Raw genomic sequence first — 27,366 nt, 5'->3', positions numbered from 1 at the left:
ATAGGAATAATAGCAATGCTTCTGTAAGCAACTCTACTTCAAGAATTCCTCTGTTCATGTGGTTCAGCTGTTCTTCTACACCCACTCTTCATTTACTTGGGTCCCACAGAAGTGATTGCACGATCATGTCCCGTGATAATGTATTGCATTCCAGCACTTCCTACTAAACATATTACATTCCCTCCCTGCCATACTGCAATTACTCCCACAACCACACAGCCACTGTCTGACCAGATACAAAAACGAGAAACACCCATTCAGCATCACTTACTGTCAAAATACAGCAGCTGTTGTTGAAACACTTGTTTTTTTGGTTTTTTTTTTTATTATTGCAGCCCACACCACTTTTTGGGTAATTAGTTGAAATCCATAAACAAACATCCTGTATCTTTCTGATTAATGCTGTAGGAACTCTCAAAACAAAATTTTTGTCAGAGAAAAAAAAATGCTAATCTTTTGGTTCCAGATAAGTGCACTACTTACTGGACCTAATATGAGTCATATGATGTTGACTGTTTTTTTTTTTCTTTGTTGTAATTGCTGCAATGTGGATCATTAAGGCAATGAAATATCTTTGTGGTGTTAAAAGTTGCTTAATTTCGGAGTGAGGTTGAATCATGGTGAGTTGGAAGAATACCTCCACCATTTTGCAGTAGTACAATATTACAAAACATTTGAAATGTCTGCACCACATTTAGATGGCATAAAACCAGCTCCTCGCCTCACGACTTTCAAATATTTTATTTTTTCTCTTTTACTGGGGCTTAACATCTATTTATTTGTCAGGTTCTCTGCAAATGAAGCTTTATTGAAGGTTTGGTTCATACCAATTCTGTTTTCATTGTATGATGAAGAGGCAGTTTATGGTTTAGCGCTTTGGCACAGTCAGGAAAAGTTTGGAATTTGTTTGATGTATTTTCCAAATCTGGATTTCTGTCTTTATTTTAATTATGTAAAGCACTTTGAAATGCCTTGCTGCTGAAATGTGCTATACAAATAAAATTTGATTTGATTTGATTTTGATAAGTGGGAAGAATCAAAATAGAGAATGGTAAAATAATTCAGAACTTTTAAGCAACAGGACAGAGCATAAATGTATACATTTATTAGTGCATCATTCTATCTTGTCTTTATCCATCCATCTATCGTTTCCTGGGATGTTTTTTGCAGGTTGTATTTAAAGTTGGCGTTTCTTCAAAGCCACAAAAAACTTTTGGATTTAAATTGGAAATGTCCTGTTAAAGTATGTAAATTATGCCGAAACCATTATGCTACAACGTACATTCTCAAACACCAAACTATATTAGTCTTCTAATGATTAACTCTGCTTGCATGGATTTGTCATTATGGTCTGGAGAAATGAGTCTCGGCTTCTGAAAGTATTTAGTCACCACTGACCGTCTCCCACTTTGCGTGGTATTTAGAGCTGTTGTTTTCTATGCATGTGTGACTCCATATTTTTCCAGACTGATGTCTTGTAACGGAGCTTGCTTTTTTTTTTTTTTTTACTTAATGAGGGTTGCTAAGACGCAGAAAACCACTCATAAGCATATTTATCTTCAAGTTTTAACAACTAAGAATCACAATCCAGCACAGTTTTTGAAGAAGATATGCATACCATTGTAAATCTGTCTCAGATAATTGGCGTTTTATCCTCATGTTCTCTTCTGTTTTACCTTTTTTGCCATGAGTAAGCCTTTCAAAGTGTTGTCTGGGCTGCTACATACTGATTGAAGCACAAAGAGAACAATTACACAAGGAGCTAAAACTTTTTTTTTTTTTGATTTACAATGTTCAATGCCTACTTGCTGACTCACTTTGATCGGTCTGTTCTTGGGAAATCATTGCTGCAGCGAAACCTTTGGCTTTATTACTTTGTTATTAAAGTGATGAGTGGGCTGTGAAGCAGCATGAATCTTTTTTTGTTTCCCTCTGTAGTGATTACTGGCTTCAGCTCCAACAAGTCAAACTCCTTCCATATAATTTGTCTCTTTATACTGCAGAGGAAGATGTCTCCTTTTCCGCATGGGTACCAGCTGCACACAAGTGTTCAGAACTCTAGCATGAAGAATCAGCATGTGGTGATTATATGATTTACCATGGCTTGTATATATTTCTAAAAAAGGGAAGTGTATTACAGATGTGAGTTATTCCAAGGTCTGCTGGTGAACTGGTTAGATTCAAAGAGTTTCTGTAGATGTGTATGGTTTTGCATTTCAGTGTCTGCAAACGTTGCAAAATTTGCTTCCATAGGGCCACTTATGTACTTTGCGGTCTTGTGTTTTTTAGCTGCAGAGGGATATTAAGAGTGTGCATTTGGGGAGTGTTTGTCATCAGAAATCGAAGGTGGCACATCTGGTTGTGTTTAGGACCAGTCTGTGGCGGCAGCATGCTGCAGACAATGAGGAGGAGGAAGAAGGAGCTTTGCTTTTCAATTTAGGACGGTTCCCACGAAGTACCTCAGGCTAATAATTCAGAAGAGTTTGAGTTCCTATGTTGGTATATTTTGGTGGAATACATTGTTTATATACTTTGCTTTATATATCAGATTAAATTGGAGATAAAGCTCAAGTTTTTTGCATAAATGTGATGTCTGCAGAATGTTAATTTACTATGGATTAGATGCTCATAACTGTCTGTTTGCTTTATATGTTTGCATGTGTACAAAGGATAGAACAGGCTTCTGTCATCTGCCCTCTGTTTGTGTTTATTCCTGAAATCTTACATTCTGCTCATCTCACACACACAGGAAAACTAACAGAGTTAACATGGAGTCCTAGTTTCACAAGAGAAAAGAGTTCATCTCAAAACTTAAAAGGACAACATGGACAGACAGAATTAAAAATGTCCATAAATGACCTTTCAGGAAAAGATGTTGCATAAACAGAAACAAAGTGAAATCTTGACTGATGTGAAGGGGAGACCTTATTTCCAGCTTTGATAAAGTCACGCTGCCCCTTTTGATGTCTTTTGATGTTCAGAGAGGTATGCAAGGTGGGAAAATGTATCAGTTAAAGGGGCGGCGATGAGGAATGAGGGGCAATTTAATCCGCCCGCTTAGAGCTGTTGGGATAAACTGCGAATTAAAGGCTGGAAGCTCTGCTAATCATAAGCTACAAGCACGAGTTTCAGTTGGGATGAGTGAGCAGAGGAGAGTGGAGGCCTTGTATGTGGGCTCTGACTGTGCAGGGCAGTAAACATGAAATAAAGAGCAAGTCATCAAAGCTGAAATTAACTGCAGATAAGGTAAAACTGGTGATAAACGGAGCAAAATTATATAGATACGAGTTGTTCAAAAGCTAAATAGCTTGGATTGTTGCTGATTATATTTTTTTAATATAATATAGGGAAGTGTTTAAAATGACAAGCATTTTAACACAATTAAAAGAATTGACACACTGATTGGAATCTTGTGGCCAATTTCTGATCTCTAGTTTTAAACCAACTTTAGAGATTTTCAGGGAAACCTGGCAGCAAAATTGCAGACCACACAACTAGAAAAAAATCAATACTACCAAGCACAGATTAAATTAAACGGTTCTTAAATAAAGATGGTAAACTAAGCAAACCCATTAACTTGTGTTTATTCTAGATGCACTTTTTTTTTATATTTCAGAAGTTTGTTGTTATGCCCACCTGAGTCTTTGGTATGAAAATGCGTTAGTAATTTATTCTCTCCTAACCACAGGTTTAAATTACTATTAAATGCTGCCAGAGAAACATTGCTGGTGTTCGATTTCCTTAAATCAGTTTCCTATTAAATATCGCATAGTAGGCAACAACACAAACCGAGTAATGCAGACCTTATGTTCACCCTGCCGTTTCAACAGTTTGTTGTTGCAGGCTTAAAACTCGCAGACATCGTCACTGCAGTCAGTCATAAGAAAATGAGATCATTGTGAGCATTTCATCTTATATTTTAAAGCTGTAACTTTCACCAATAAAAATACATCAGCCTTAAGTTCACCTTAAGTTGTAAAAGAAGATAAACAAAAACATCTGGAGTGTCCACATTTAGAAGTTGCTTTAGTGGACGGTCTAAATCGTTGGGGAAACATTAGGATTGTGAATGTGAAATTTAACTATGAGAAAATAAGCATAGAAGGGACTCGACGACATTTCTGATCTGAATCATAAAATATAGTGAAATGTGCTGGAGGCTGTGATGGCAGCAGCAAAGTCAAACAAGACTATGGCGAAGGACCTATCCAGCTAGATAAGATGGAATAAAATGGTTTTTATTGTCATCATAAAATCCGTGCACAATGGTATTTGGAGAGGCTGCACAGTTTAGTCCATTTTTAAATAAATAACATATGAAAAATGGTAAAATATCAGTTCAGAAGGCATTTAGTGAACTGAAGCCATTTTTGAGTTTCCTGTACACAAAAATAAAGCATCTTCAGGTTACAGGAGTGGAAAGCATTCTGCAAATACAAACATGTTTTTTTGAGAAATAAAGACTGTTCAATCAATCTTGTTTTGTAAGAGAGAAACATTTTGTTTTTTGAAGAGAACATTTAATATGGAAGGAACTACTAGATGAAGATTGATCAACTACATGCTTGTGGAATTTCTCAGAGGAAGAACGTTATGCTTTCGGTGACCTCCATTATTTCCAGATGGCATGCATTTATTACCTAAGGATTCTTGACTTTACTGAGTATTTGTAACTCAAATGATGCATTAAGATGTTTGCTCTAATAAAAAGGAAAAGCCGAGTTTTCAGAATTGTTTACCCAAATAGGATTTCATATCTAAGGTTACTATTAGTCTTTCAACTAAGTCTGGTCAACAGCATAGCATGGAGTCAAGTGTCCCAAGTGTTTCAGGATGTTAGTTGGTATTGTGTTCAATATGGCAACTTATTTTGGTCAAGACTTTGATTTGTCCAGAGACTAAATTAGATCAAGACTCCCCTTTGTCCAAGGTTTAGTTTACTGATGAGCTGACTCTCCTCATCTCCAGCTCAAATGATACAAACTCTGTTCTGAACCAACACATTTCCTATGGATATTTTGTGATTATATGCTGTTTGCTGCAGATTTCCTAAACTTCATCTCTTCCTGTTATGTTTTCTTTTACAGAGTGAAGAGTTCCACATTTATACCCAGTACTGCACTAACTATCCACGGTAAGAAGTTACTTTTCTCTGAGTGTTCATGTCCGTTAGTGCTTTCACGGCTGCAGGTACAGAAAGAAGTAGAGATGCTAACAGAAATGGTATCAGTATTGCATACTCAGGAAAAAATAAAACGCTAAAATCTTAGCTGGAGCTACATCATCTCATGTTTCTGCTGCTTGGGTAAAAGCATGCTGTTTGGGATGCAGCACAGCTAGCTGCTGCAGAAAGTTGGAAAAGTAGCCATTTGTAACTACCGTTCGGAATTGCTTAAAAAAGTTTAGGATATTTTATTTTTCCTCTCATGAAAATGATTAAGCAAATAGAAGTAGTTGAGTTTCTTTGTTGTCGTTGTGAGCATTATACAGTAAGTGTTCAAAGACCGGTAATCTTTGAAAGTTGTACCCTAACCCATTTAAAGGGACTCCTGTATGCATCCAAAAGGGATTTTTACATTTCTTTGCATTTGTAAAGCAATTTTCTATGAACTTCAGCTCCCCTCCTGGAAGTGTTGTCATCTATGCTGTTCTGGAGATTTGTGTATGGATGTTGTCCCACCCTCATCATCTACACATGCTTTATTGTGAGCGCCATTCAGTAAAGTACATTTTGCCCATCTGTGACAAGCTGACACACTCTTCAGCAGGCCTCCTACGGCAGGAGTCAAAGTGTCTGCCATCAGATGTGCCTCGGGGTTTCTCCACCTTCCTTCCTGCTCCTTTCTCTATTTTTTTTCTCCCTCCATTCTCTTATTGTGACAGATCACATGCTGACAGATGGGGTATTAAAGTTGTCACCTTATCGTACCTAATGGCGTTAATGTTTTATTCCACTTTGTGCGAGCACCACGGTGCCTTGGGACACCCGGGGGGAATAATCTGGGGTATTTTTGTGTCAGTGCGAACGTTGTGAGTGATAAAATCGGCCTGAAACGTAAGTTTATTCTTTGTGCTCTGACAAACTGCTCCGTCCGACACACCTTCTCCTCAGGCTGCAAATCTTCTTACCAAGAAAAGCACAAGAGAGGACAATGCCTGCAAGTTACTAATTAAATGCTGATTTGTATGCTGTCATCAGCTGTTTATGGTCGGCCTTCTCCCACATCCACACCACAGCTTGCGACCCCAGCGGAGGTCACACACAAGGAGACGCTTTGCACATAAACGCACGCTCACTAAGGCTGTGGATGCATCACGGCCATCGGGATCTCTAAGGTCGGGTTTCCTCCAGAACAATGTGAGGCCTGTGTTGGAGCCGCACTGGAATGGAATTAGACATGCAGACATGCACATACACACACACACACACACACATACACGAGACGAAAAAGGAAAAAAAAAGACAAGTTCACAACTGTCTTTCTCTGTCTTGTTCCACTGTGCCGAAGAAGCTTTTTATTCTTCTGTAGGTTGCACAGCAACGAAGCTATGCCAGGCAGTAAATTTGCTTCTTACAAGGTTGTAAAGGGCTGCTGTTTCAGGGGAATGAGTTGCAAAACTTGGTTTAGATTAGCAAAGTCTAAAAGCATTCGACATGTGTCACGTAGTTAAACTGACATCCCACACTGACGTATGGCATCAAGATCAATAAGTGTATATGCAGTCAGTGGAGAAGTAAAGAAGTAAATATATTGTATGATTGAATGTACTATGAAACAAGACAGGTTAAAACTGTGTGCTTTGCAAACGTTCACTACTTGAACTTTTAACCACTTTCTCGCATTAAAACCACCAACCTCAATGGATTTACTGGGATTTATATTCTAAACCATCACAAAGTAGCACGTAATTATGAAGTGGAAATAACAATGGTGAATGATTTTCATATTTTCTTTACTATTAATCATCTATAAAGTCTTGTATGTATTTCTGCTCATTACACTGATCCAGTTAAATGAAATCAGAAGATGCTTTCTGAAATACATTTTTTTTTTTTAGAAAACAATAACACTTTTCTCCAACTTTACAATAATGTGCCACTTCATTGTTACGACCACAAAATTGTTTTGCAGTCGTAACATAGAAATATGTGAATAATTTAAGTAATCATTTTGTTGCTTTAGGGATCCATGCGTATCATTAAATGATATCAATTGTAAATGCTTAACCCATTGTTTAAAATCTTAATTCTTGTGGTTTTTGTCAAATTTTCTTAAGTTCATCTTGCTTGTATTGTGCTTTTTAGGAAATTGTTTTCAGTCATCAGATGTTGTCATTTTCTGAATTGTCACTCAGAGAATATGTCACAGTTTCCTTCGCCCAGTTTGCCGTCGGCTTCTTCAACTCTGACATCTTATTCACTGAGATTTGTCTCCACAGGTCAGTGGCTGTGCTAACCGAGTGCATGAGGAACAAGGCGTTGGCCAAGTTCTTCCGCGAGCGCCAGGAATCTCTGCGGCACTCCCTGCCCCTGGGCTCCTACCTGCTCAAGCCAGTGCAGCGGATCCTTAAGTACCACCTCTTGCTGCACGTAAGTCTGTCTGCCAGTTGTCGGTTTCAAAAACACACATACACACACAATGGCGTGCAAAAAAAAAATTACCTTTGTCAGAGCAGGAACAAACTTGCAAGCACAAACTAATATTTTTTTATCCATATCATTGCAAATGTCAAGCTTACTTGGCTTCAAGCATGACACTGTTGGAGAAGCCAAATGTTCCAACATATGGCGCTCAGTATGACTGTTCTTGTGAATGCCCATGTTGTATTTCCTTTCTTATATACACTAAATTAGTGAGCATTCCTGTGTGCGTGTGTGTGCGTGTATGTGTGTGTGCATTCGCTAACTTGAAGCTCATTTCTATGTGATGGTACAGGAGATAGCCAACCATATGGAAAAGGACACGGAGACCTACGAGGTGGTGCAGGAAGCCATCGACACCATGCAGAGAGTGGCCTGGCACATCAACGACATGAAGAGGAAACACGAACACGCTGTCAGGCTGCAGGTAAAAGCTTTCCGGACCACTCTTTAGCTTAAAAAGGACCGTTCTTTTCCTATCCTGCTGAGCAGTCATGTGAACTCACCACCAAAGCCCCGATATTCCTAATATCTTACGCAAGACGCCCTCCTAATGATGGCCTTGCATAAGGAAGGCATAAAAGGCAAAGCTTGTTTCTTTTATCTGCCGGGAGACGGGATGGTCTGCAGGAATGCAGGAATGTGTAAAAACATTATCGACACACAAGATGTATTTTCAGCTTTTGTTGGGCTTTATATAGAGATGCATCAGTCAGGCTTTCACTGGTTGAAACTAATTTTAAGTTGTTTTTTTTTAGGTTTGACGTTTTAATTCAAGTTTTGACTGATTTGAATCATTTTAAGGACAGTTACTTGTAAAACAGATGGAGGTAGGAGATATGAATCCAACGAAGGAATTTTAAAGAAAATTAGAATTTATGCATCAAAGCATCTTTTTCCTAACTCTAGGAGTCTTTTGCCTTAAGCTTACAGAAGTGCATAGACCAAAAGTGTTGTTAAATTTTTTATCCACCTATTAAATAGTGAAGAATTAAGATTTTTGGTTTTTGATATGCTGATTACCAATCAGAGCTATTCAAAGAAAACTTGTGTATCTCCCCTTTTTATGTTCCCATTATATATTTTTTACCACTCAAATTTTTTATGTTATGTTAACTTCTGTGCTTTAATGGCATTTATAATCTATTTTCTCCACCTTTTGTCCATTATGTAAACGTGCTTAATGTAGCCATAAGTGCTCATTTTCAGCACATTAATAAATGGGCAACAAAAGTAGAATGCATCAAATGACTTAGACTGAAATTACAGAAAATCCAAGTTGAAACATTTAGCAAACAAACATCAACCTTTACATTTAAGTTAGATGGAAAATGTAATTACTCATTTTAGATAAAAAAAAAAAAACTTCAGTTAAGGTTTTTCTTGTATCATGAAGAAGTCTCACCCTCGATTGTTGTTCTTCCATTGTGTGATTATTTTTCTGGGACAGTCCAGAAATGTTCTATTCTCATTGCAATTACATAATTGCTTTTCCTGTTTTGTGTCAAAATAAACATGATCGTCTAACTCCTCTCTGTGTCCTCACTGCAGGAAATCCAAAGCCTCCTGACCAACTGGAAGGGCCCGGACCTGATTGGATACGGGGAGTTGGTTCTCGAAGGAACATTTCGCCTGCAGAGAGCCAAGAATGAAAGAACCCTCTTCCTGTTTGACAAACTGCTGCTGATCACCAAGAAGCGAGAAGAAATCTATACATATAAGGCTCACATTCTGGTCAGTGTTGTAACTTGAAGTGCCCCCCAGATACTCCAAGTACCAGACGTTTTCTGCTCTGTAGCAGCAGTTCTAATACAGCTTTCTGCTCGTCTCCTCCAGTGCTGTAACCTTATGCTGGTGGAGGTCATTCCTAAAGAACCATTGAGTTTCAGTGTGTTTCACTACAAGAATCCCAAACTACAGCACACAGTTCAGGTACAGCAACACGGTGTCCAGATGCAAATGTTGCTTTGATTGTAATTACATGTTAGGAAACACTTTGCAGCTACTGGCAACATTGTGCAAGAGCCAGAAAGAGTGAGGATAGTTTACAGCTTTGTTATCGTTTTGTTGCACATTAAAACTCATTAAAATGAGCTGCTCAGACATGTTGAGTGTCTGATGGCTAAAAGCTGTGATATTTGTTACCTAACCGCTCTCTTTTGGGCATTCATTGGGGGGGTGTGGGGAGAAACATCTAATGTGCAGGAGTCGTATTTTAAAGGAATCGTGTTGCCCCATTTGAAGTCCATGTATGACATAATCTTACCCATGTTTTTGTGCTCTAACCTCAGGCCAAATCCCAGCAAGACAAGCGTATGTGGATCTTGCACCTTAAAAGGCTCATACTTGAAAACCATCCAGCGAAAATTCCAGCCAAGGTGAGAGGAGCTCACTGCAGACTGAGTAGGATTTGTTGGAAATGTCTCCAATATGTCCCCTTTATCCTGTCCATATATTACTTTACATTTTCTTGTGCTCTTATCTTTGCTTTCTGTTGCTTGATTTATTGCCTCTTTGTCTTGCTGATACTCTGCCTATAAAAAAATTGGGCATTTATGTCCTTTGATTACAATCACTGAGCATTACTGTTGTACAATGCTACTTATGTCTAGTAAAAACAATAACAAAGTACAATTAGAAAAGTATTTAAAGATAACAAAAAAAATACTGTTCTGTGCATGACTGATATTGCTGTGAACTTATTTATCTAGATCTTACTCGGTGTATCCAATTATACTTAATAAAATACGGAAATTATGTTGTAGTAAGAGGCAGAAAGTTGGATATCGCACTTTATCACAGTTAATTTGCAATCCTTTACAAAAATGTCATTCCCCTTGAACATTTTCACATTTATCAAATTACATCTTCAAATCTCAATGTATTTTATGTAATATAACACTACATAATTCATAACTAGGAAGCTTAAGGTAAACTTTTTTTTCATTTTTAACAAATAATTGGAAAAGTGGAATGTATAATAGTATTACAATTTTATGCAATTGACTGTACTGACTGCTTTTTAACCACTGAAGCTAAAGCAAATTAAAACTGTAATGTGGCGCCACCTAGTGTAAGAAAGCCCTTTTGTTAATCTTATAATGAAGTAACCTTTTTTCTATATTCATGTTGTAAAATTTCAGGCCAAACAAGCCATTTTGGAGATGGATGCAAAACGTAAGTCCTGCCTCCATGGAATTCATGTCAAGTTTTTGTATTGTAGTACTTATCTATATACTTGTGGACATATTTTTTAAATATTAATTGTGATCTTTGTTGTTGTTTTTTAGACCACCCTGGGTTTCACTACAGCCCTGATGGTGAGAAGAAGGATTCCCTTCAAACCAAGGAAGGCCCCACTCCTCGTCGAGGACGGAGAAAAGGTGATAAATTAAAAGATTTAATAAAGATACTTATCCGAGAAATATTTAGGAGGTAATTCTAAATGTTAGTTAATATATCTTCCCAGAGCCCCTCTCCAAATTACTGAAGAATGCAAAGCAGAATGCTGCCAACAATGACGGTGAAAAGGTGAGACACAGTCAAACAATTAAGACCAGTTTTAATTGTTTACCCATATTTAAACATGTTGCTGCTTTTTCTCCTCCCCAGCGTACCAGTCTAGGTGCTACCCTGCTGTCCCCCGTGTCCCAGCTGGCTCTGGGCACCATTGGCCGCAGCCGCAGCTTGATCAACCAATCACAAGAGTCCCTGGACCCTGGAGATCACTACGAGCACAGCGACAGGGAGGAAGGGGACGAGTCGCATCAGCAGGATGCTGACGATGAGGATGACAGCATTCTTGTGAGTTTATGTCGGATGAAATCAGATTGAGCAGACGCTTGTGTCCCAAGAATTATTCATTATGACTATTGTGCCCCAATGTTTCTTTGTTTAGGGTCGTGGAAAGAGACTGAAAGTTCCCGGCAAAAGCAGCAGAAAGAGACTGAACCCTCAGGCGTCTGTTGACAGCATAGAGCAGTGGAAAGCTTTTAACATGAGTGCCTCAGACCTGCAGGTGGGATAATAAATCAAGGTTGAAATGTTAACTTGGCATCGGCATCCATTTGTTAGGGCGTCATTTTGTCCACAGATGAAGTTTGGCACATATACATTTATACTTCTGCTTTACTTTTTTTAACTTAGCGAGCCAGGGAATCCCTAGTAAGGGACGGAAGTCACCATCCTCCACTACTCAGGACCCCTCGTGTGACAGAGGAACCTCCAGACTCTCCAATTCCTGCTGTAGTCGTGACAGAAACGGACCATTCGGTGAGGAACATTTGGGCTGATCACCGGGCTCGCAGGGCCATGTTCCCCACCCGACAGAGAACAATGCAGCCAGACGATGAGGAGGAGGACATCTACCAAATGTTTGTTCCCACAGAACCAAGCACAGCAGATCCAGAATCTCCCTCCGAGAGACTGGAGGCTCCGTCGTCACCCAGAACAGCCCGGCCTTGCAGCTGGCACGTTGAACAGGTGCCCACAGTTCAAGTTGACCCTCCCGCTGATAACAGCAGAGTCCTGAGAAGGGCAAGCAGTGCAGGAGAGAAAGCCACAGAGGCTCGAGAGCGACCAGGGAATGACGAGACTGGTCACAGCAATTTGGAAGTGATTCACACCGAATCATCCAGCAATGACATATCTGGGTCTTCCTCAGCCGAGCAGCTGACATTGGACGATATTGAAAACGTGTATGACAACATAAGCTACGAGGACTTGAGGAGCATGGGTCTCATCAGGAGGGATGCGGATGAAATCCAGATGCAGAAAGAGTCGGCGAGAGAGCAAAGTGCTGCAAAGGTCAGAGAGTCTCTCATTGAACCAGACAGTTCATCAGAAAGCAACCGGTCCTCCACACAAGACATGAAGCCGTATGGGAGCTGTGATCTTAAGATAGTTGAAGAAAATATATATGACACCATCTGTTTCAGAGAGCCACCGTCAGTGGAGCTCAAGGGAAGCAATGAAGGAAGTAAGAAAAAAGAAGAAAGGGGCAGTTTATCATCAGAGCAAGACTTGACTCAAAGTCTTGCAGAGTTTGTTTCTGAGGACAGCCTCCATTTGAGAAAGAATGAAGAATCTGACGCATCTAATCTTGTCCTCTGCTCTGCGGAGCCAAATTATCCTGCCTCTGCATCTAAAGTCTCTCCTCAGGACTCCAAGAGAGCTGATCGGATGTCTGAGGAGGTTGATGAGCTTTGTAATGACTTGGAAAACTACATGAAGAACACCAAGAAAGCTGAACGACTTCCTGCTGCATTCCCTGTGAATTCCAATGAGTCGCCTAAGAAGATCTCGTCTGCTAAAAACAGCCCTACAAAAAGCTGCCCTGTGGTTGCTGCTCAAACTGCCAGCCCTACACGCACTAGCCAACCAGCACACCAACCCAAACCCCCACCTGTCACCTCCACACAATCATTCACCATCCCAGTCATCAACCTTCCTGATTGTCAAAATGAAAGTACCACTGAAGAAGAAATCCACCGTCCTGCCCCTGCATCCCGTCCCCTTCCTGCCACCCCGGAACCCCCTCCAGGCACAGTGAAGAGCATCCGAAACAGATTGGCGCGCCTCAGCAGCGGCAGCTTCCGCCTTGAGGATGATGATCTGGTGGAGCTGCCGCAACGGACCGCTGCTCCAAGAGAGGGCGACCTGAAGGACCTCCAAAGTTTGTTTCCAGGGGAGCTGGCAGGGCTGGACTCCCCCCTAGCAAACTCATCTTTCCTGCTGGCTGAGTCTGTGGACTTTCCCCTGGAGTTCATGGACAAAACAAAGAGCCGTGTGTTCTTGATGGCGAGGCAATATAGTCAAAAGATCAAGAAAGCCAACCAGCTGCTGCGAATGAGGAGCATGGACCCAGGAGATTCCTGCAGTCGAGCCAGAGCTGAAAGGAAACAGAAAGACCTTGCCGCCATCTTGGAGGAGAAAAAACAAGGGGGTGCAGCTATAGGTAACAAGAAACATTTATCTTATCTACAAAATGGCTGCTTTTTCTGTTTAATCTGCATCGTTCTAAACATGTACACCAAGTTTTGCTAGTGCGTTCTTATTACAATTTCTCTTGTTTAGCAGATTAACAGAATTCAAAAATAATCAAGTAGTTTGTCAAAGATTATATAAACTAGAAGATTACTGTCATGGCAAAATAGGGCTTTTCCCATTTGAAAGACATTTTTAACTGTATTTAGCATCTTATGTTAGTGATTAGCATCACTAACTGTAAACAGTCTCTCTAGTTATTAAGGATATCTTTTAGATTTCCGTATATGACAAAATGTTTCATATTCAACTTAAAAAGAATAAATCAAAGCAACTTTGCCATATTTTGTTCTGTCCTCCTGAAATTTGCTCAAGATCGCAGAAATGAGCTAGCTCTTTGCTGTAGCAAGCTGAATGAAGAGCCTGTATGAATTTGGTAGAACATATTTCCTTTTAAATAGCTTGTTACAGCATTATCCATCACACTAAAGCTGAAAATTGCTAACTTTCATGATTCATCCATCAGCCACAACTTCTTTGCTAAAGCTAATTAGCATGAATGGGTAGAGTTCATGCACACAGCACCCACTGATTGAAAATAGATTGCATATTTGATTCAGAGCGGCTAAAACTGAAGGTTGATTGATATCTTGGTGCATCATTTCATCCTGCTTCAAAACATGCTGTTGGAAGGAGATTTTTATAGCTTTTATTTTTAAATTGAAACAAAAATGGGGTAGGTCACATGTGGTTAGTAAGAAGACATTCTAATGAGGTCAGTATCTGTGTCAATGGCTTCTTAACTCAGCAAGTTCTACAGAGAAATTGTATTTTTAGTAAATTTATTTCACGGAAATAAAAGTGTCAGTGTTATCAGATTTATTCTATGACTTTAGTGTTGCAAAACGTTGCATATTTCCCTATATGAACAAAATAAAGTTTTCAGTTCTAATGTTTTATGCCTTCTATGCTACCCTCTCAGGTGCAAGGATAGCGGAATACTCTCAGCTCTACGACCAGGTGATGTTTAAGGACACTCCTCTTTCTACCAGTCAGACCTCCGCCTCCTCGCATCACTTCCACCCAGGCCTTCCGTCCTCTCCGTCAATGCCGGAAACTTCTCTGGATGATGACTGGCTCCACTCCATCTACAGCAACGGCGAGCTGGTGAACTTCATGTCTTCATCCAGCGGGGGAACAGACGCTCAAATGTCCTCCAGCTCTCAGCACAGACTCACCCACACCACATCCGTCCCTTCTCTCAAGACCACCCCGCCCAGTACGTCACAGAGGTGGAGCTCGTGCATTTCCGCGCCGAGTGAAGAAGAGCATGTGTACAGTTCCATAAAGAGAAATCCTTCCTTTAATGCTCCCAACACAAAGTCTTCCCTGTCAGGTCAATCTCAGTCAGCTGGTTCTCTGACAAACCCCCAGCAAGACAACCACCGGCAGTCTGGGCTCAGTTATAATGGACCCGATGTGGATCCGTCCACAGACAGACCTCGTGGACCCAGTCTGAAGCGTGCCGGTCGGCAGAGCAGCCTCCCAGACCAGACCACCCTGAGGCAGTCGGACCTCACCTTACACGATGGCCAGCAGGTGGTGGTCCTGAACCGCGCTTCTGCTCTGAGTGGCATCCTCAACGCCACTCAGAACTACTTGGCCAACTTTAAGGACAATGAGGAAGATGATGACGACTACGTTGAAATCCGCTCAGAGGATGACAGTGAAGCCGAGCGCGACAAGTTGAACCAGGGAACCACAAGATCAACTCCGAATCGGAGCGCTGTCCAGTCCCGGAGTTTGCCGTGCACTCCGGTCCACTCCTGCCACCCGCTGAGGCCGCTGGAGCGTGAGCACTTGGAGAAGTACCTGTGGAGCGAGCCGCAGCAGAACCAACCCAAGATCGTAAAGTCTCTGAGGGAGAAGTTCCAGTGTTTGAGCTCCAGTAGCTTCGCATAAGGCTACATGGAAACTAAAAACCAAAAACAACACACACACCACATATAGTTTGAAAGGGGACAGCGCTGCTTTGTGTCAAATATGCCACACCTTTCACTGACAAGAAAAATAAATATTAAGACAAAAATAATACATCTATCAAAGCAATCCTTGGATTGCAGCTTTATTTTTAGCGAACTGTTACAGATATATTAAAACAGTATAGGTCACAAGTAAAGGTCAAAACAGTACATCATTAGCTTTTACATGAACTTCCTTCCGAAAATTTGAAGAGGTGGAATTCATTGTGACGAATTATGATTTTAAAACTTTTAAACTGCTTTACATCTGAGCCTTGTAGAAACATTTGCAATCTATTGTGTTGTACACATGCAGTAGTTCAGGATATCTGTTAATTTTGCTCTTAAGGACGACTGTACCTCTCGTCATCTTTACATCTTTACTAGAGCTGAAAGCGCAGTTACCGCTCGTCTTCTTAATTGTGCTATTATATAATATCGAACAGTTGTGAACAAACTGCTTTTACAATACGAGATTTGTGCAACTCAAGATGTGCTGCTCAGGCTAGCTAGTCACTTTTAGGATCTTTTAACAAGCAGGAAATAAAGACAAATATTTGGGGGTATTATAACATCCAGTAGGTTAAGTGTACTTATACTTGGAAATTTAGTCTATTTTTAAAATAGTGAGTCAGTCTTCCTCTGACTTTGGTCACCAATAGGGAGTCATGCTTAAAGAAAAAGGAGATATTCTCTAATAAATAATGAGTATATATTTCTTTTAAAATTGAGTGCATCTCTGAGAAATGGTTCTTACATGCAGTAGATTATGTAAGTAGATGCCGTTTTATTTTCCTTAAATCTGCTCATTTTAGTTTTGGTTTGAGTACGGACCACAAGGGTAAACAGGTGAATTGGTTTTAAAGACTTACAGTACTGTATTTGGTGTCTTTTGTTTCTTCTTTATTCAAATGCAAATGTATTTAAACTGTTTACTTTATGGGACACTATCGCACTACTGATTTCACTTCCTCACTCGCAAAGAAAGTCACGTTACAATAAGACACTTTAAAGTTCACAGTTGTTTTGTTAAGAATTTTATCCCCACAGTTGTTTGATTTCAGATAAAATGATGAGAAACACGATATATGACTTATTTGTTGAAATGCGTTCCTGCTGCCTCACCAGTACCGCGAGCCACAAACTGTAAATTAGATTTAAAGATATTTATTTTAAAAACCAGCTGTGCTTTCATTTAGGGACTCAAAATCTGAAACAAACTGTGAATATTTTTTGGAAAATTGTAGATTTTAATGCACTATTGAATCACAAATGACTTAAAATAAAGAAGCACATGGAGAAAAGGCTAAATAAAAACATCAAATCCAAAGTAGGGAAATGAAGTATGTTTTTGTTTGTACATTGCTTTGTTTTTGTTTTGTTTTTTTGGTGGTAATTTTTTTGCACTTTTTTTATTTTACATCTTATTTGTAAACACTTTGTAAAGATGTACATTTTAGGAGTTATTCTTGTATGCCATAGATATGCTTTATAATGCTTTGACGTTTAAGTTAAGTTTACTGTATTTTTGTAACTGGCTAGTAATCATTGCTCAACAGGACAATGTATCTGAGGTAATAAATTCAGATTATTCTCCTCTTTGTGTCTTTTTGTGATAAGTGAAATAAAAAGTGAGACCCATCATTTAAAAACAAAGCCGAATCTGGAAACCTGGACACTGCAACATGACGATGACCCCAAAACATAAAGGGTAAATCCAGCCATAAAGAATGAGTCCAGGAATTGCTGGTTTAATGCCCAGATATTAATCGCACTGAGATTAGGTCTCATCTGAAGGCCGCAAGATGAATCTCACTAAAGTTGTTTCAGCCATTGCAAGCTAGTGATGCCTCGTTTACATTCAATTAAATCATTTTGTTTTCTAGAGATAAGAGTAAACATCAATCTGAAGATCTTGAACTGAATATTTGTCATACTATTTACACATCCTTTGCAGCTGGACCCAAACAAATCACTTGACAAATAACAAATTTTATTTTTGATAAAATATAAACGACTGGAAATAATGGTTCCTCGTCAATGTTTTCATACCACTTAAGACTTTTATTTATTTTTTTCAAATTTCAAACCACAAACTAATAAATTTCATTGGGATTTAATCTGTCAGACCAGCACATTAATGCATCATCATGAAACTGAGGGTCGATCCAGACATCACCAATAACAACCCTTGGGTTGACATGGTGATTGGCTTGCAACAGCATCTCCTCCATATTCATGCATCGGACTGCTCTCTGCAGCAGTGTGTGGCCTAAACGTATAAGAGACATCCCAATTAAAAATGTTGAACCACCAATGTAAAAATAACCCAAATAAAGAAATAAAAAGCAATATTCACCCCCACCGAGGGACAAGGGTGCAAGAAAATGGATGGATGGAAATTTTAACATGTTAATTTTTCTAAGAACTGATCAAGTGATCAAAATTGCAAGGTATACATTTGCAATTTATACCTTGCAAATTTTTTGTAAGGTATAAATTGCAAAGGAAATTGCAACAGAGGGCGCTAAAAACCCAATAGTAAGTGGTAATCTCAAATAGAGCAACCTGGGAAATGGAGTTTACAAAGATAGTCACGCTAAGCCGTTCTTTTCTTATTTGATAAACTAACTGATCGAACGTAAAATGTCAACAAATATTAAAGGCTTGGATCCACTCCTCAACTAAAAACCATCGCATTGAGGGAGTTGAGAGTATTTATACTAATTTTCTTCTCGAACCTTCTGGTCGGTAATAGTTTACCCATAGAGCATTGCGACGCTTCCTTTCTTTTCTGTGGTGCGGTGGTCCAATATGTCGCTGTTAGATGGTCCGTTAAACGTGCTCGGCCAGAGAACTACTGGCGAGTCTGTTCGCACTCAGAATGGTAGGTTGTTGTTCATATTAATTCTGTGCTGCGGTTAAACCTTGTGAATGTTTTACAAGCCGAGAGAGTTTGAACTCAGTTTTTAATGCATAACACACGTGCCGCTAAGGCTAATGCTAACTAACTTTAATGCTAGCTTAAATCCGTTGTTGCGTTCTATTTCACTTAACTATCAATGTCTTTTACTTTGAATAATTGCAGTATTTTATTGTAACACAACCAGCTTTAACTGCAGGTGTGTAATCCCATTTTAGTACCTTCCACTCACTGTCTAATGAATGGAGGGCTATGCTAATGGGGAAGAGAAACACTGTCATGGTCTGAAGGTGTGGCTAGCTGATTGTGCGCCCCACTAAATAAGCTGACAGAACAGTTGAATCAGAAAGTTACTTTTCAGTCAGTTATGTAAAAATGTGTCTTTAAGAAACTCCGATGGTAGCAGAATGGTTTTGTGCTTTTTACAGTCATGGCTGCAGCATCCATCGCCAACATCGTCAAGAGCTCCCTCGGACCGGTGGGCCTCGACAAGATGTTGGTGGACGACATAGGGGTCTGTATAATTTTTTAAACGAACGTATCCACGCAGAAATGATTCCAGTATGCATGGGTTGCTTATCAGTCCCGACTTTGTCATCCTAACAGGACGTCACCATCACCAACGACGGAGCTACCATCCTGAAGCTGCTGGAGGTGGAGCATCCTGCCGCCAAGGTCCTCTGTGAACTGGCTGACCTGCAGGACAAGGAGGTTGGAGATGGGACCACTTCTGTGGTACGTGCTAGCTGTCAGTATTTATTTATTTTTAATGTGCATGTTATCGTCAGGTAATTTCCTGATTTGTAAACTATATTATACAAATAAACATCATACTCTATTAACCAGACTGGGTTTGTCTGGAATGTTTCTTTTGGGTTTGTGCAAAGAATTTGCTTTACAAGATTAAAAGAACCTCAGCCAAACTCCGTGAACTCATTAATGAGCATGTTCATCAGAAATCTGTTTATTTCTGCATTAATTTGTGCCTTGTACACTCTTGACCATTTTGTAGGTTGGTTCTTAATGAAATTCTGAGGTTCACAAAACAATTTTCAGTAACTTTACTTCACTTTTATTAAACATCTGGGTGTAAAACAGAAGTCAAAACCTCTTCAACATTTTTCTTCTCATTTCTGCGATGCAGGTGATTCTTGCTGCAGAGCTGCTTAAAAGCGCAGACGAACTGGTGAAGCAAAAGATTCACCCCACGTCTGTCATCAGCGGATATCGCTTGGCGTGCAAGTAAGACGAGGATATTAAATATGAGACTGCAATGAAAGCAGATCAAGATCATCTTTACAACTGCTTATTTTTGATCTTCCAGAGAAGCGGTGCGCTACATAAATGAGAATCTGACTATCGGGACAGATGATCTGGGAAGAGAGTGTCTAATCAATGCAGCAAAGACCTCCATGTCTTCCAAAATCATTGGAGTGTATCCTAAATATTTGTCTGATTTAACAAGATGTTGTGATGGTTTTTAAGTGTCGTGTGAAGGTGGAAAGCAATTCAATTTCATCTATGTGCCTTGACTGTGGGTCCTTAGTGATGCGGACTTCTTTGCTAACATGGTGGTGGACGCTGCCATGGCCGTGAAGTTTGTTGACGGAAAAGGAGTGGCCAAATACCCCATCAACTCTGTGAACGTGTTGAAAGCTCACGGCCGCAGCCAGAAAGAAAGTTTCCTGGTGAATGGATATGCTCTGAACTGCACAGTTGGTTCACAAGGTACGTATTCTACTGGATTAGTTTGGGTGCTATTTACCAAGAACTCCCTTTTTTTTTTTTTTTTTGCTGCTATGTCTTTTAGTGATGTACGCAGTGATGTGCATGGGATACAGTAAACTGGTTTTGAAAAGAACAAAGTCACAGTGGGATGAAAGCTGTGATGCTTCTTGTAGCCAGATAGTAAACCAGAAACTGTTATTGAGACATGAGACTATTCTTCCTTCTTCCTTTTTTTTATTTTTATTTTTTGAGTATTTCTGCCATTGAATGCTTGTTTTGTATACCCACAGAAATGGTGAAGCGCATTGTAAATGCTAAGGTAGCCTGTCTGGACTTCAGCCTGCAGAAGACCAAAATGAAGATGGGGGTCCAGGTCGTCATCAACGACCCAGAGAAACTGGACCAGATCAGACAGCGGTACGTTTATGGATCGTGTCTGTCTTCCTTCTCTCATCTTTAGGAATAATCCCATTTTAATTTGCTGTGGTACTAGTCCAATAGTGCATACAGTGATACGCGTGGGAGAAAACATGAGCAGCCACAAGTCAAGGCAGCAGCTTCTCTCTAAGCTGCAGGGCCACTAATTTGAGCTGGACACATTTTGGATGTGTTGATACAGTTGACTAGTACAGCACTGCTTTTGCTCCTGGTTTTGCTCTGCCTTAAATTCCTTCCAGAAATATTTCAAATATATATATAATAAATAAATGAATAAAATGATTTGTTTGTGTGGTTTTAGGGAATCTGACATCACCAAAGAGAGAATCCAGAAAATTCTGGCTGCTGGAGCAAATGTTGTACTGACCACTGGTGGCATTGATGATATGTGTCTGAAGTACTTTGTGGACAGCGGAGCCATGGCAGTGAGACGGGTTCTCAAGAGGGACCTTAAACGCATCGCCAAGGCAACAGGAGGTACGAGCAAAGCACGTTGTCTTGTGTAATGGCTCTGCATGTCTTAAAATATTTAAATGAAAAATGTTTGCATTTAATTTGATGTTTTTGTGCATTTTAGCCACTGTCTGCCCCTCCCTGTCCAATCTGGAAGGAGAGGAGACATTTGAAGCCACTATGCTCGGTCAGGCTGAGGAGGTTGTGCAGGAAAGAGTCTGTGACGACGAGCTCATTCTCATCAAGAAGTAAGAACATTAACAGTCGGGCATAGCTCCTAGGTTTGGTGTAAAACAGTATTAAATAGTTAAAATTTTAAATAAGTTTCTCCATCTGAGGTTGTTTTTAGTATTTGTGGTGCATTCATTGATAACTTGATACTAGAGGTGCACCAGTAAATCGGCCCTGACTTCCTTAATTTTGGGAGATCAGTGATCAGCCAGTACTTACACATACTCTCTACCTTGCCAAAGGTCTAAAGACCATCTCAAAATCCTCTTTTGCTCTGCTGTGAGAGAGGTTTAACTGGCAGACTGGTGCACCAGGTCATGTCTGCACATTTGAAGTTAACAATAGTCACCACACTGTTGCCAACTCGGTGAGATTCATGCTATATTTAAAATTTCAGACAAAAAAAAAATCTGCATCGGTCAAAATTGGAATCTGTAGGTCGGGCTTTTTAAAGATCGGCCACAAAAATTGCAATCAGTGCACCTCTAACTGATATCTAAAATCTTCAGTGTAGAGTTGTGCTGTCATGCTACAAAGGTTTCAGTCTGAACCTGTCTCAAGAATGAATTAAATTCAGGAACTTGTCTGCTTGACAGAGAAGATACTTGATGCAGTTTTCAGCTGAAGGCAGATTTTCCGTTTAGTAATTTCACTGTTTTTCATTCCTTCAGTACAAAAGCCCGAACATCAGCCTCCATCATTCTGCGTGGAGCCAATGACTTCATGTGCGACGAGATGGAGCGTTCACTGCATGATGCTCTCTGCGTGGTCAAGAGGGTCCTAGAGTCTAAGTCTGTTGTACCAGGAGGAGGCGCTGTTGAGGCAGCTCTGTCCATTTACCTGGAGAACTATGCTACCAGCATGGTGGGTTTATAAAACCCCAAGCCTTCACCAGTAGGGCTTCCTTTAAACTGACTAAACAAACTTTTAAACATCCGTTGTTTTCTGTCCTCAGGGTTCCAGAGAGCAGCTGGCTATTGCTGAGTTTGCAAGGTCTCTTCTCGTAATACCGAAGACTCTGGCTGTGAACGCAGCGCAGGACTCCACCGACCTGGTGGCCAAACTCAGGGCTTTCCACAATGAGGCGCAGGTCAACCCTGAGCGCAAGAATCTCAAATGGTGAGTTTATAGAGTTGTTGCAGAACTGAATTCATTGAAAGCAGAGTCCTTACACAATTTGGAAAAGTATTTTAATTCAAGATTTGCGCCACTATTTAATTGCCTGGAAGTTGTGTTATCATCACTCCATTTGTCTGTCTTCCATAAATTCGAAGTAAAGTTTTATATGTATACTTAAAAATGTCAAAATCCTCTGAATTCTGGAAAGTTAAGTCTAGAAATTGGATCTAAAAATATGTGGGGTCTCTGTGACTGTAAGAATGCTCATGAGTTGAGCCACACATTAATGTAACAAAGAACTTGGATGCAAAATTTGAGAGGGTATCATATTTCAGATGTCATGGTTGCAAATTCTTCATGTCACTAACATGTTTAGCCTGTTAAACAGAGTTCCTCTGCAATTCTATGATGCTGGTGCATTTTCTTAGGTGTTAAGATGCTTAAACTCACAAAAATGGTGGGGACATAATTTAAAAATGTCAAAATGTGGGTTAATCATTACCAGTTTCACTGCAGTGTCCACAATTATAATGTTCTAGTATTACTCAGGTTTGCTAATAAAGAGAATCAAAGCTGTAGAAGGTTTCTGTAAAATAGCACCTTTTCTATTTTGAGGCTTCATGTTAAACTTTTTGTTGTGTAGGATTGGGCTGGACTTGGTGAATGGCAAACCCAGAGACAACCGCCAGGCCGGAGTGTATGAGCCCACCATGGTCAAGACAAAAAGCCTCAAGTTTGCCACAGAGGCCGCCATCACCATCCTGCGTATCGACGACCTCATCAAACTGTTCCCAGAGCCCAAAGAGGGCGGAAAGTCCTACAGAGATGCTGTAGAATCTGGATCTCTGGATGGTTGAAATATTTCCTCGTCTCCGTTGGTTCAACATCTGTATTTATAAATTACTGAGCTCTTCATGGCTGTTGCTCTAGTGTATGCCATGCATTTAGCCTCTTTACATTTCTCCCACTCCCATCATCTTTGGAATTTATGCTTCCAAAGGAACTGTTAGTGACTGTTTTGGTTTTGGACACAAATAAAGCTTCAGTGGCTGTAAATGACTCTTTATTCATTATTATCAGCACGTACCTATCTGCATTACAGTAAATTGTTAAGTTTACAGGAAGCACTATATTAAAGAAGGCAGCTAATTATTGGCACTGACATGTTTTATCTGCACAACTTTGAGGAAAGATGTTCATCCTACAAGCAGATATTGGAATGTTGAGAAATGCAAACCTTTCTAATAAAGGCTTAAATCATTGCAGCAAAATTAAAAACATCCTTACAAGACATTGTTTGTTTAAAAGCTGTACTCCAAGTAACAAATTGAGCTTCACAGTTTGGAATTTGTTTCTGTAGCCTAATGAAGCCGACTAGTCTTAACCGCTGTAATCTGCACAGGTTTAAGAACCCTTTACTTTCCAGTTCAGACTAAATATTTTAAGATCACCAAGTCAAACACCAAAAGCTGCGAAATTCAAATTCACAGTGATGATGGCTTTTTATAGGAGAAGGGGGTAAGACCACCACATTACAGCATGCTTTACATCACCCAACAATGTAAACAGATTTTATAATCCCTTAATTAGCCAAAAATAAATCAAGTGCAATCTAAGCTTTAAAAGGTTTGTATCTCAAACCCTCTCCACACACATGGCGACGCCCATCCCTCCTCCGATGCAGAGGGATGCCACGCCTTTTCTTCCTCCAGTTCTGTTCAGAGCATGCAGTAGCGTCACCAGGACTCTGCAGCCTGACATGCCGATGGGATGGCCCAGAGAAATGGCCCCGCCGCTCACATTCACCTGAACGACAAAACGAGAGCTTTCAGTGGTACGTCAGCCAACTGCCTGCCCACCACTGGTTTACAAACTAGACTAGAGCCCAGATACTGATGCCGGTCTTTACTGTTACCTTGTCTTCGTTCAGGCCGAGCTCCTTAATCACAGCAAGAGACTGTGCAGCGAATGCTTCGTTGACCTCAAATAAATCAACTTGATCCAGCTTCCAGCCTGCTTTCTCCACCTAAACAGGAGTAACTCAAAATTAGAAAAAGAGTTGAACAACAAAATAAAAGTTTTTCGATTTAAGACATTTAATGTTCTGTTGATATCTCACCGCTTTCCTGATGGCCGGTATTGGCCCGGTTCCCATGACAGAAGGGTCTAGGCCTACCTGAGCCCATGAAACAATTTTGGCCATGGGTTTTACGCCCCGTCTCGAAGCCTCTGATTGGCTCATTAAAACAGTAGCTGCTGCTCCATCATTTATGCCTGCAGATGTAGTATTAAATCAGCTTTATGACTGTACAAAGTCCCATTTTATGTTTGCTTATTGTTCACGAGTAACTCTGGAACCTGAGGCGTTTCCAGCTGTGACGGTGCCACTGCTGTCCTTAACAAAACACGGTTTGAGTTTGGACATGGTCGCAACGTTGCTTCCGTGTCGAGGAAACTCGTCCATCTTCACCTCGACAGGACCTGACGGACAGAGTAGCAGTTGAAGACAGAATGGCAAAGTGGTCACTGTGCAACTGAAAAAGTCTGGTACCTTTTCTGGACGGCACCGTGATGGGGACAATCTCCTGATCAAAATGTCCTGCCGTCTGTGCCGCCTCGGTTTTGTTTTGAGAATTGACAGCAAAAAGGTCCTGCTGCTCCCGACTGATTCCCCACTGCTTCGCAACGTTCTCGGCTGTCAAAGGTTGGCGATCAGCGTTAAATAACTTATCGACAGAGTACACGAGGCTGACTGAGTTGCTAAGCGTCTGCATATGGACTGAGACCTGTGATTCCCATGTGATAGCTGTGGAAGGCGTCGGTCAGGCCGTCCGCAACCATGGAGTCTTGCAGGGAGGCGTCGCCCATCTTCACTCCTGCTCTCATTTGCAGAGTGTGAGGAGCCTGATTATAGACAAAAGAAGCGATTGATTTTATTGCACAACTTTGTGTTGCTCTGTCCTTTAAAACTTCAATATACATACATTTGAAAACTTTAAGGAATATGAACACTTTGGAGGGCGCTATATATTCACATCCTTCTACAATGATTTCCTCATTACCAACCCTGCTCATGCTCTCCATGCCTCCTGCTACTACCACAATGGACTCTCCAGCCTGGATGGACTGAGCTCCCAGACACACAGCTTTAAGCCCAGAGCCACACACCATCTGGCAGCTCCAGGCAGGGACAGGGTACGGGATGCCAGCGGCAACGCTGGCCTGACGTGCTGGGTTCTGCCCTTGACCTGAAAGAGAGTTTTAGAAGTTTTTTTTTTTATTTTTTATTATTATGTAGGAAACAATACTGCAAGATTTGTTAAATAGTGTGAAAACTCTAAAAGGTTTGCCAAACATTTACCTGCAGTGAGAACATGTCCAATGATAACCTCAGAGACCTCTTCTGGTTTCACCTCAGCCCGCTTCAGAACATCCTTTATCACAGGCGAGCAAAGGTCACGCAGAGTCAGCGAGGACAGAGCGCCGCTCAAGCAGCCTTTATAAAATTGACAAGTTATTAAAGTGTTGTAAATAATAAGTGGGGTGTCTAAATCTATTTTCGGTTTTACGTGGTGAACCAATCTTTTCAACCATATTTCGTGTTAAACTCTTTCTTAGGAGGTAAAATGTTTAGATCTTCACTGAAATGGCCTGTACAAAAACGATGTTCATCACACTCTAAAAAAATGTGACCTTTTAAAATTGTTCATTTGGAGTTCTAAATAGATATTTTTATTTATATCCACACTCTGAAGCCCAAAGTAGTATAAAATCTCAGAAAAGTTATTGATTATATACCTTGATATCTGATGTACAGCACTTTTAAAAAATGTATCCTGAAACTTTTAAATAAACACAACGTTATACAGTTTGATATTATATGTCTACATCTATAATGTCTCAGACATTAAAGCAATGTATATTTTTCTTTGAAGCAAAGTTCTGCTAAAGGGTTGTGGGACCTTAAGTAGCATCTCTTGTTGGGTTCTGCATGTAGAACAAAAATCAGACAACCTGGTTTCAATTTATTATAATATTTCAATTTATTTATTTATTTTATTTTTTGCAAAGAAGTTAAAAATGATGTATTAGTAGCCTGAATGTATAGGAAACTGCATGCTACTTTATGTGGTTTATCTTTTAACAGAAACGATCAGTTCAAAAATAATGAACCTTTTGTCCCTACAAATGTCAATGTTTCTGTTTTGAGTTGTTTTTCTTCAAATTTTGATTCGCTTTTATCTAACAGCAAGCGGCTAGGAATACTTTAATGGGAAAAAGTTAATTAAATCAGATCAGAGAAGAAGTAGATGTCGTCTCACGTCATGTATTTGGTAGCCAATACTAGCAGGCTCGTGTTCCATGGGACTACAGCTACCGGCCAATCAGCAGCTAAAGAATACTCCAGATATAGAAGCCAACCAATCAAAACTCACCAGGAACCTTGCGAGTTTAAGTGCAGGACAGAAACCTCTTTGCTTAATTACAAACATAAATAAGACATAACATATAGCACTTAGTATAAACATATGCATAAAATAAAAATAAAACTACACAAATGAGTCTCTTGTGCTCAACACAACAATAATAGTTTAAGAATGTAACAAATTAATAGTTACAATGTATGAAAGTCCAGTTTTAACAAATGACTGTAGAACATTAAGGAGGCCTGGCTTTACCTATTGGAGTCCGGGCGGCCGAAACGATAACAACAGGTTCGGCGTTCATCCTGAAAGGTTCTGGTTTGAAGCTGCAGTCTTCTTTCTATTTCTGCCTGTCCACTGACACGGCTCTGTTGACACTGCATGAACGTTTAAATAGGAGGA

At 40.1% G+C, this 27,366-nt stretch overlaps 3 protein-coding genes across 4 annotated transcripts in view; 2 read left to right on the top strand and 1 right to left on the bottom strand.

The window, feature by feature from the left end:
- LOC103457475 (pleckstrin homology domain-containing family G member 1) overlaps positions 1–16,996 on the top strand; it is a 43,080-nt gene extending 26,084 nt beyond the window's left edge. For both annotated transcript variants that reach the window (XM_008397624.2, XM_017302328.1), the window contains exons 5-17: positions 5,088–5,134; positions 7,441–7,591; positions 7,938–8,069; positions 9,194–9,376; positions 9,479–9,574; positions 9,934–10,020; positions 10,786–10,819; positions 10,933–11,025; positions 11,112–11,173; positions 11,255–11,446; positions 11,541–11,660; positions 11,789–13,598; positions 14,610–16,996. In XM_008397624.2, the coding sequence (XP_008395846.1) occupies positions 5,088–5,134; positions 7,441–7,591; positions 7,938–8,069; positions 9,194–9,376; positions 9,479–9,574; positions 9,934–10,020; positions 10,786–10,819; positions 10,933–11,025; positions 11,112–11,173; positions 11,255–11,446; positions 11,541–11,660; positions 11,789–13,598; positions 14,610–15,589 (3,987 nt within the window). In that variant the 3' untranslated portion in view covers positions 15,590–16,996. The remainder of the gene's footprint in view (positions 1–5,087; positions 5,135–7,440; positions 7,592–7,937; positions 8,070–9,193; positions 9,377–9,478; positions 9,575–9,933; positions 10,021–10,785; positions 10,820–10,932; positions 11,026–11,111; positions 11,174–11,254; positions 11,447–11,540; positions 11,661–11,788; positions 13,599–14,609) is intronic.
- Positions 16,997–18,366: 1,370 nt separating this feature from the next.
- Positions 18,367–23,596, top strand: tcp1 (t-complex 1). Its single transcript, XM_008397627.2, has 12 exons — positions 18,367–18,535; positions 19,000–19,085; positions 19,178–19,306; positions 19,716–19,813; positions 19,896–20,006; positions 20,118–20,299; positions 20,590–20,716; positions 21,039–21,214; positions 21,315–21,438; positions 22,093–22,285; positions 22,377–22,540; positions 23,184–23,596. The coding sequence occupies exons 1-12, from the start codon at positions 18,463–18,465 to the stop codon at positions 23,395–23,397; spliced, it is 1,677 nt and encodes a 558-aa protein (XP_008395849.1). The 5' UTR covers positions 18,367–18,462; the 3' UTR covers positions 23,398–23,596.
- On the bottom strand, positions 23,591–27,363 carry acat2 (acetyl-CoA acetyltransferase 2). The gene is made up of 9 exons (XM_008397625.2): positions 27,220–27,363; positions 25,902–26,036; positions 25,607–25,788; positions 25,327–25,444; positions 25,092–25,235; positions 24,899–25,021; positions 24,660–24,814; positions 24,456–24,566; positions 23,591–24,346 (listed from the first exon to the last, which is right to left on the bottom strand). The coding sequence occupies exons 1-9, from the start codon at positions 27,266–27,268 to the stop codon at positions 24,176–24,178; spliced, it is 1,188 nt and encodes a 395-aa protein (XP_008395847.1). The 5' UTR covers positions 27,269–27,363; the 3' UTR covers positions 23,591–24,175.
- Between the last annotated feature and the right edge of the window lie 3 nt (positions 27,364–27,366).

The sequence above is a fragment of the Poecilia reticulata genome, linkage group LG21 (genome assembly GCF_000633615.1).
Source record: "Poecilia reticulata strain Guanapo linkage group LG21, Guppy_female_1.0+MT, whole genome shotgun sequence".
NCBI classification, from domain to species: domain Eukaryota; kingdom Metazoa; phylum Chordata; class Actinopteri; order Cyprinodontiformes; family Poeciliidae; genus Poecilia; species Poecilia reticulata.
The sequence above is the reverse complement of the archived record's forward strand: the minus strand, read 5'-3'. Positions and strand labels throughout refer to the sequence as shown.

Bases quoted from the DNA above. Each gene is read 5' to 3' on its own strand.
- tcp1 (XM_008397627.2), top strand. From the start codon at position 18,463: ATGTCGCTGTTAGATGGTCCGTTAAACGTGCTCGGCCAGAGAACTACT. The intron at 20,717-21,038 runs GTACGTTTATGG...GTGTGGTTTTAG, and splicing joins CTGGACCAGATCAGACAGCG to GGAATCTGACATCACCAAAG. The intron at 21,439-22,092 runs GTAAGAACATTA...TCATTCCTTCAG, and splicing joins GAGCTCATTCTCATCAAGAA to TACAAAAGCCCGAACATCAG.
- acat2 (XM_008397625.2), bottom strand. From the start codon at position 27,268: ATGAACGCCGAACCTGTTGTTATCGTTTCGGCCGCCCGGACTCCAATA. The intron at 25,789-25,901 runs GTAAATGTTTGG...ACTCTCTTTCAG, and splicing joins TGGACATGTTCTCACTGCAG to GTCAAGGGCAGAACCCAGCA. The intron at 25,445-25,606 runs GTTGGTAATGAG...GTCTATAATCAG, and splicing joins GCATGGAGAGCATGAGCAGG to GCTCCTCACACTCTGCAAAT.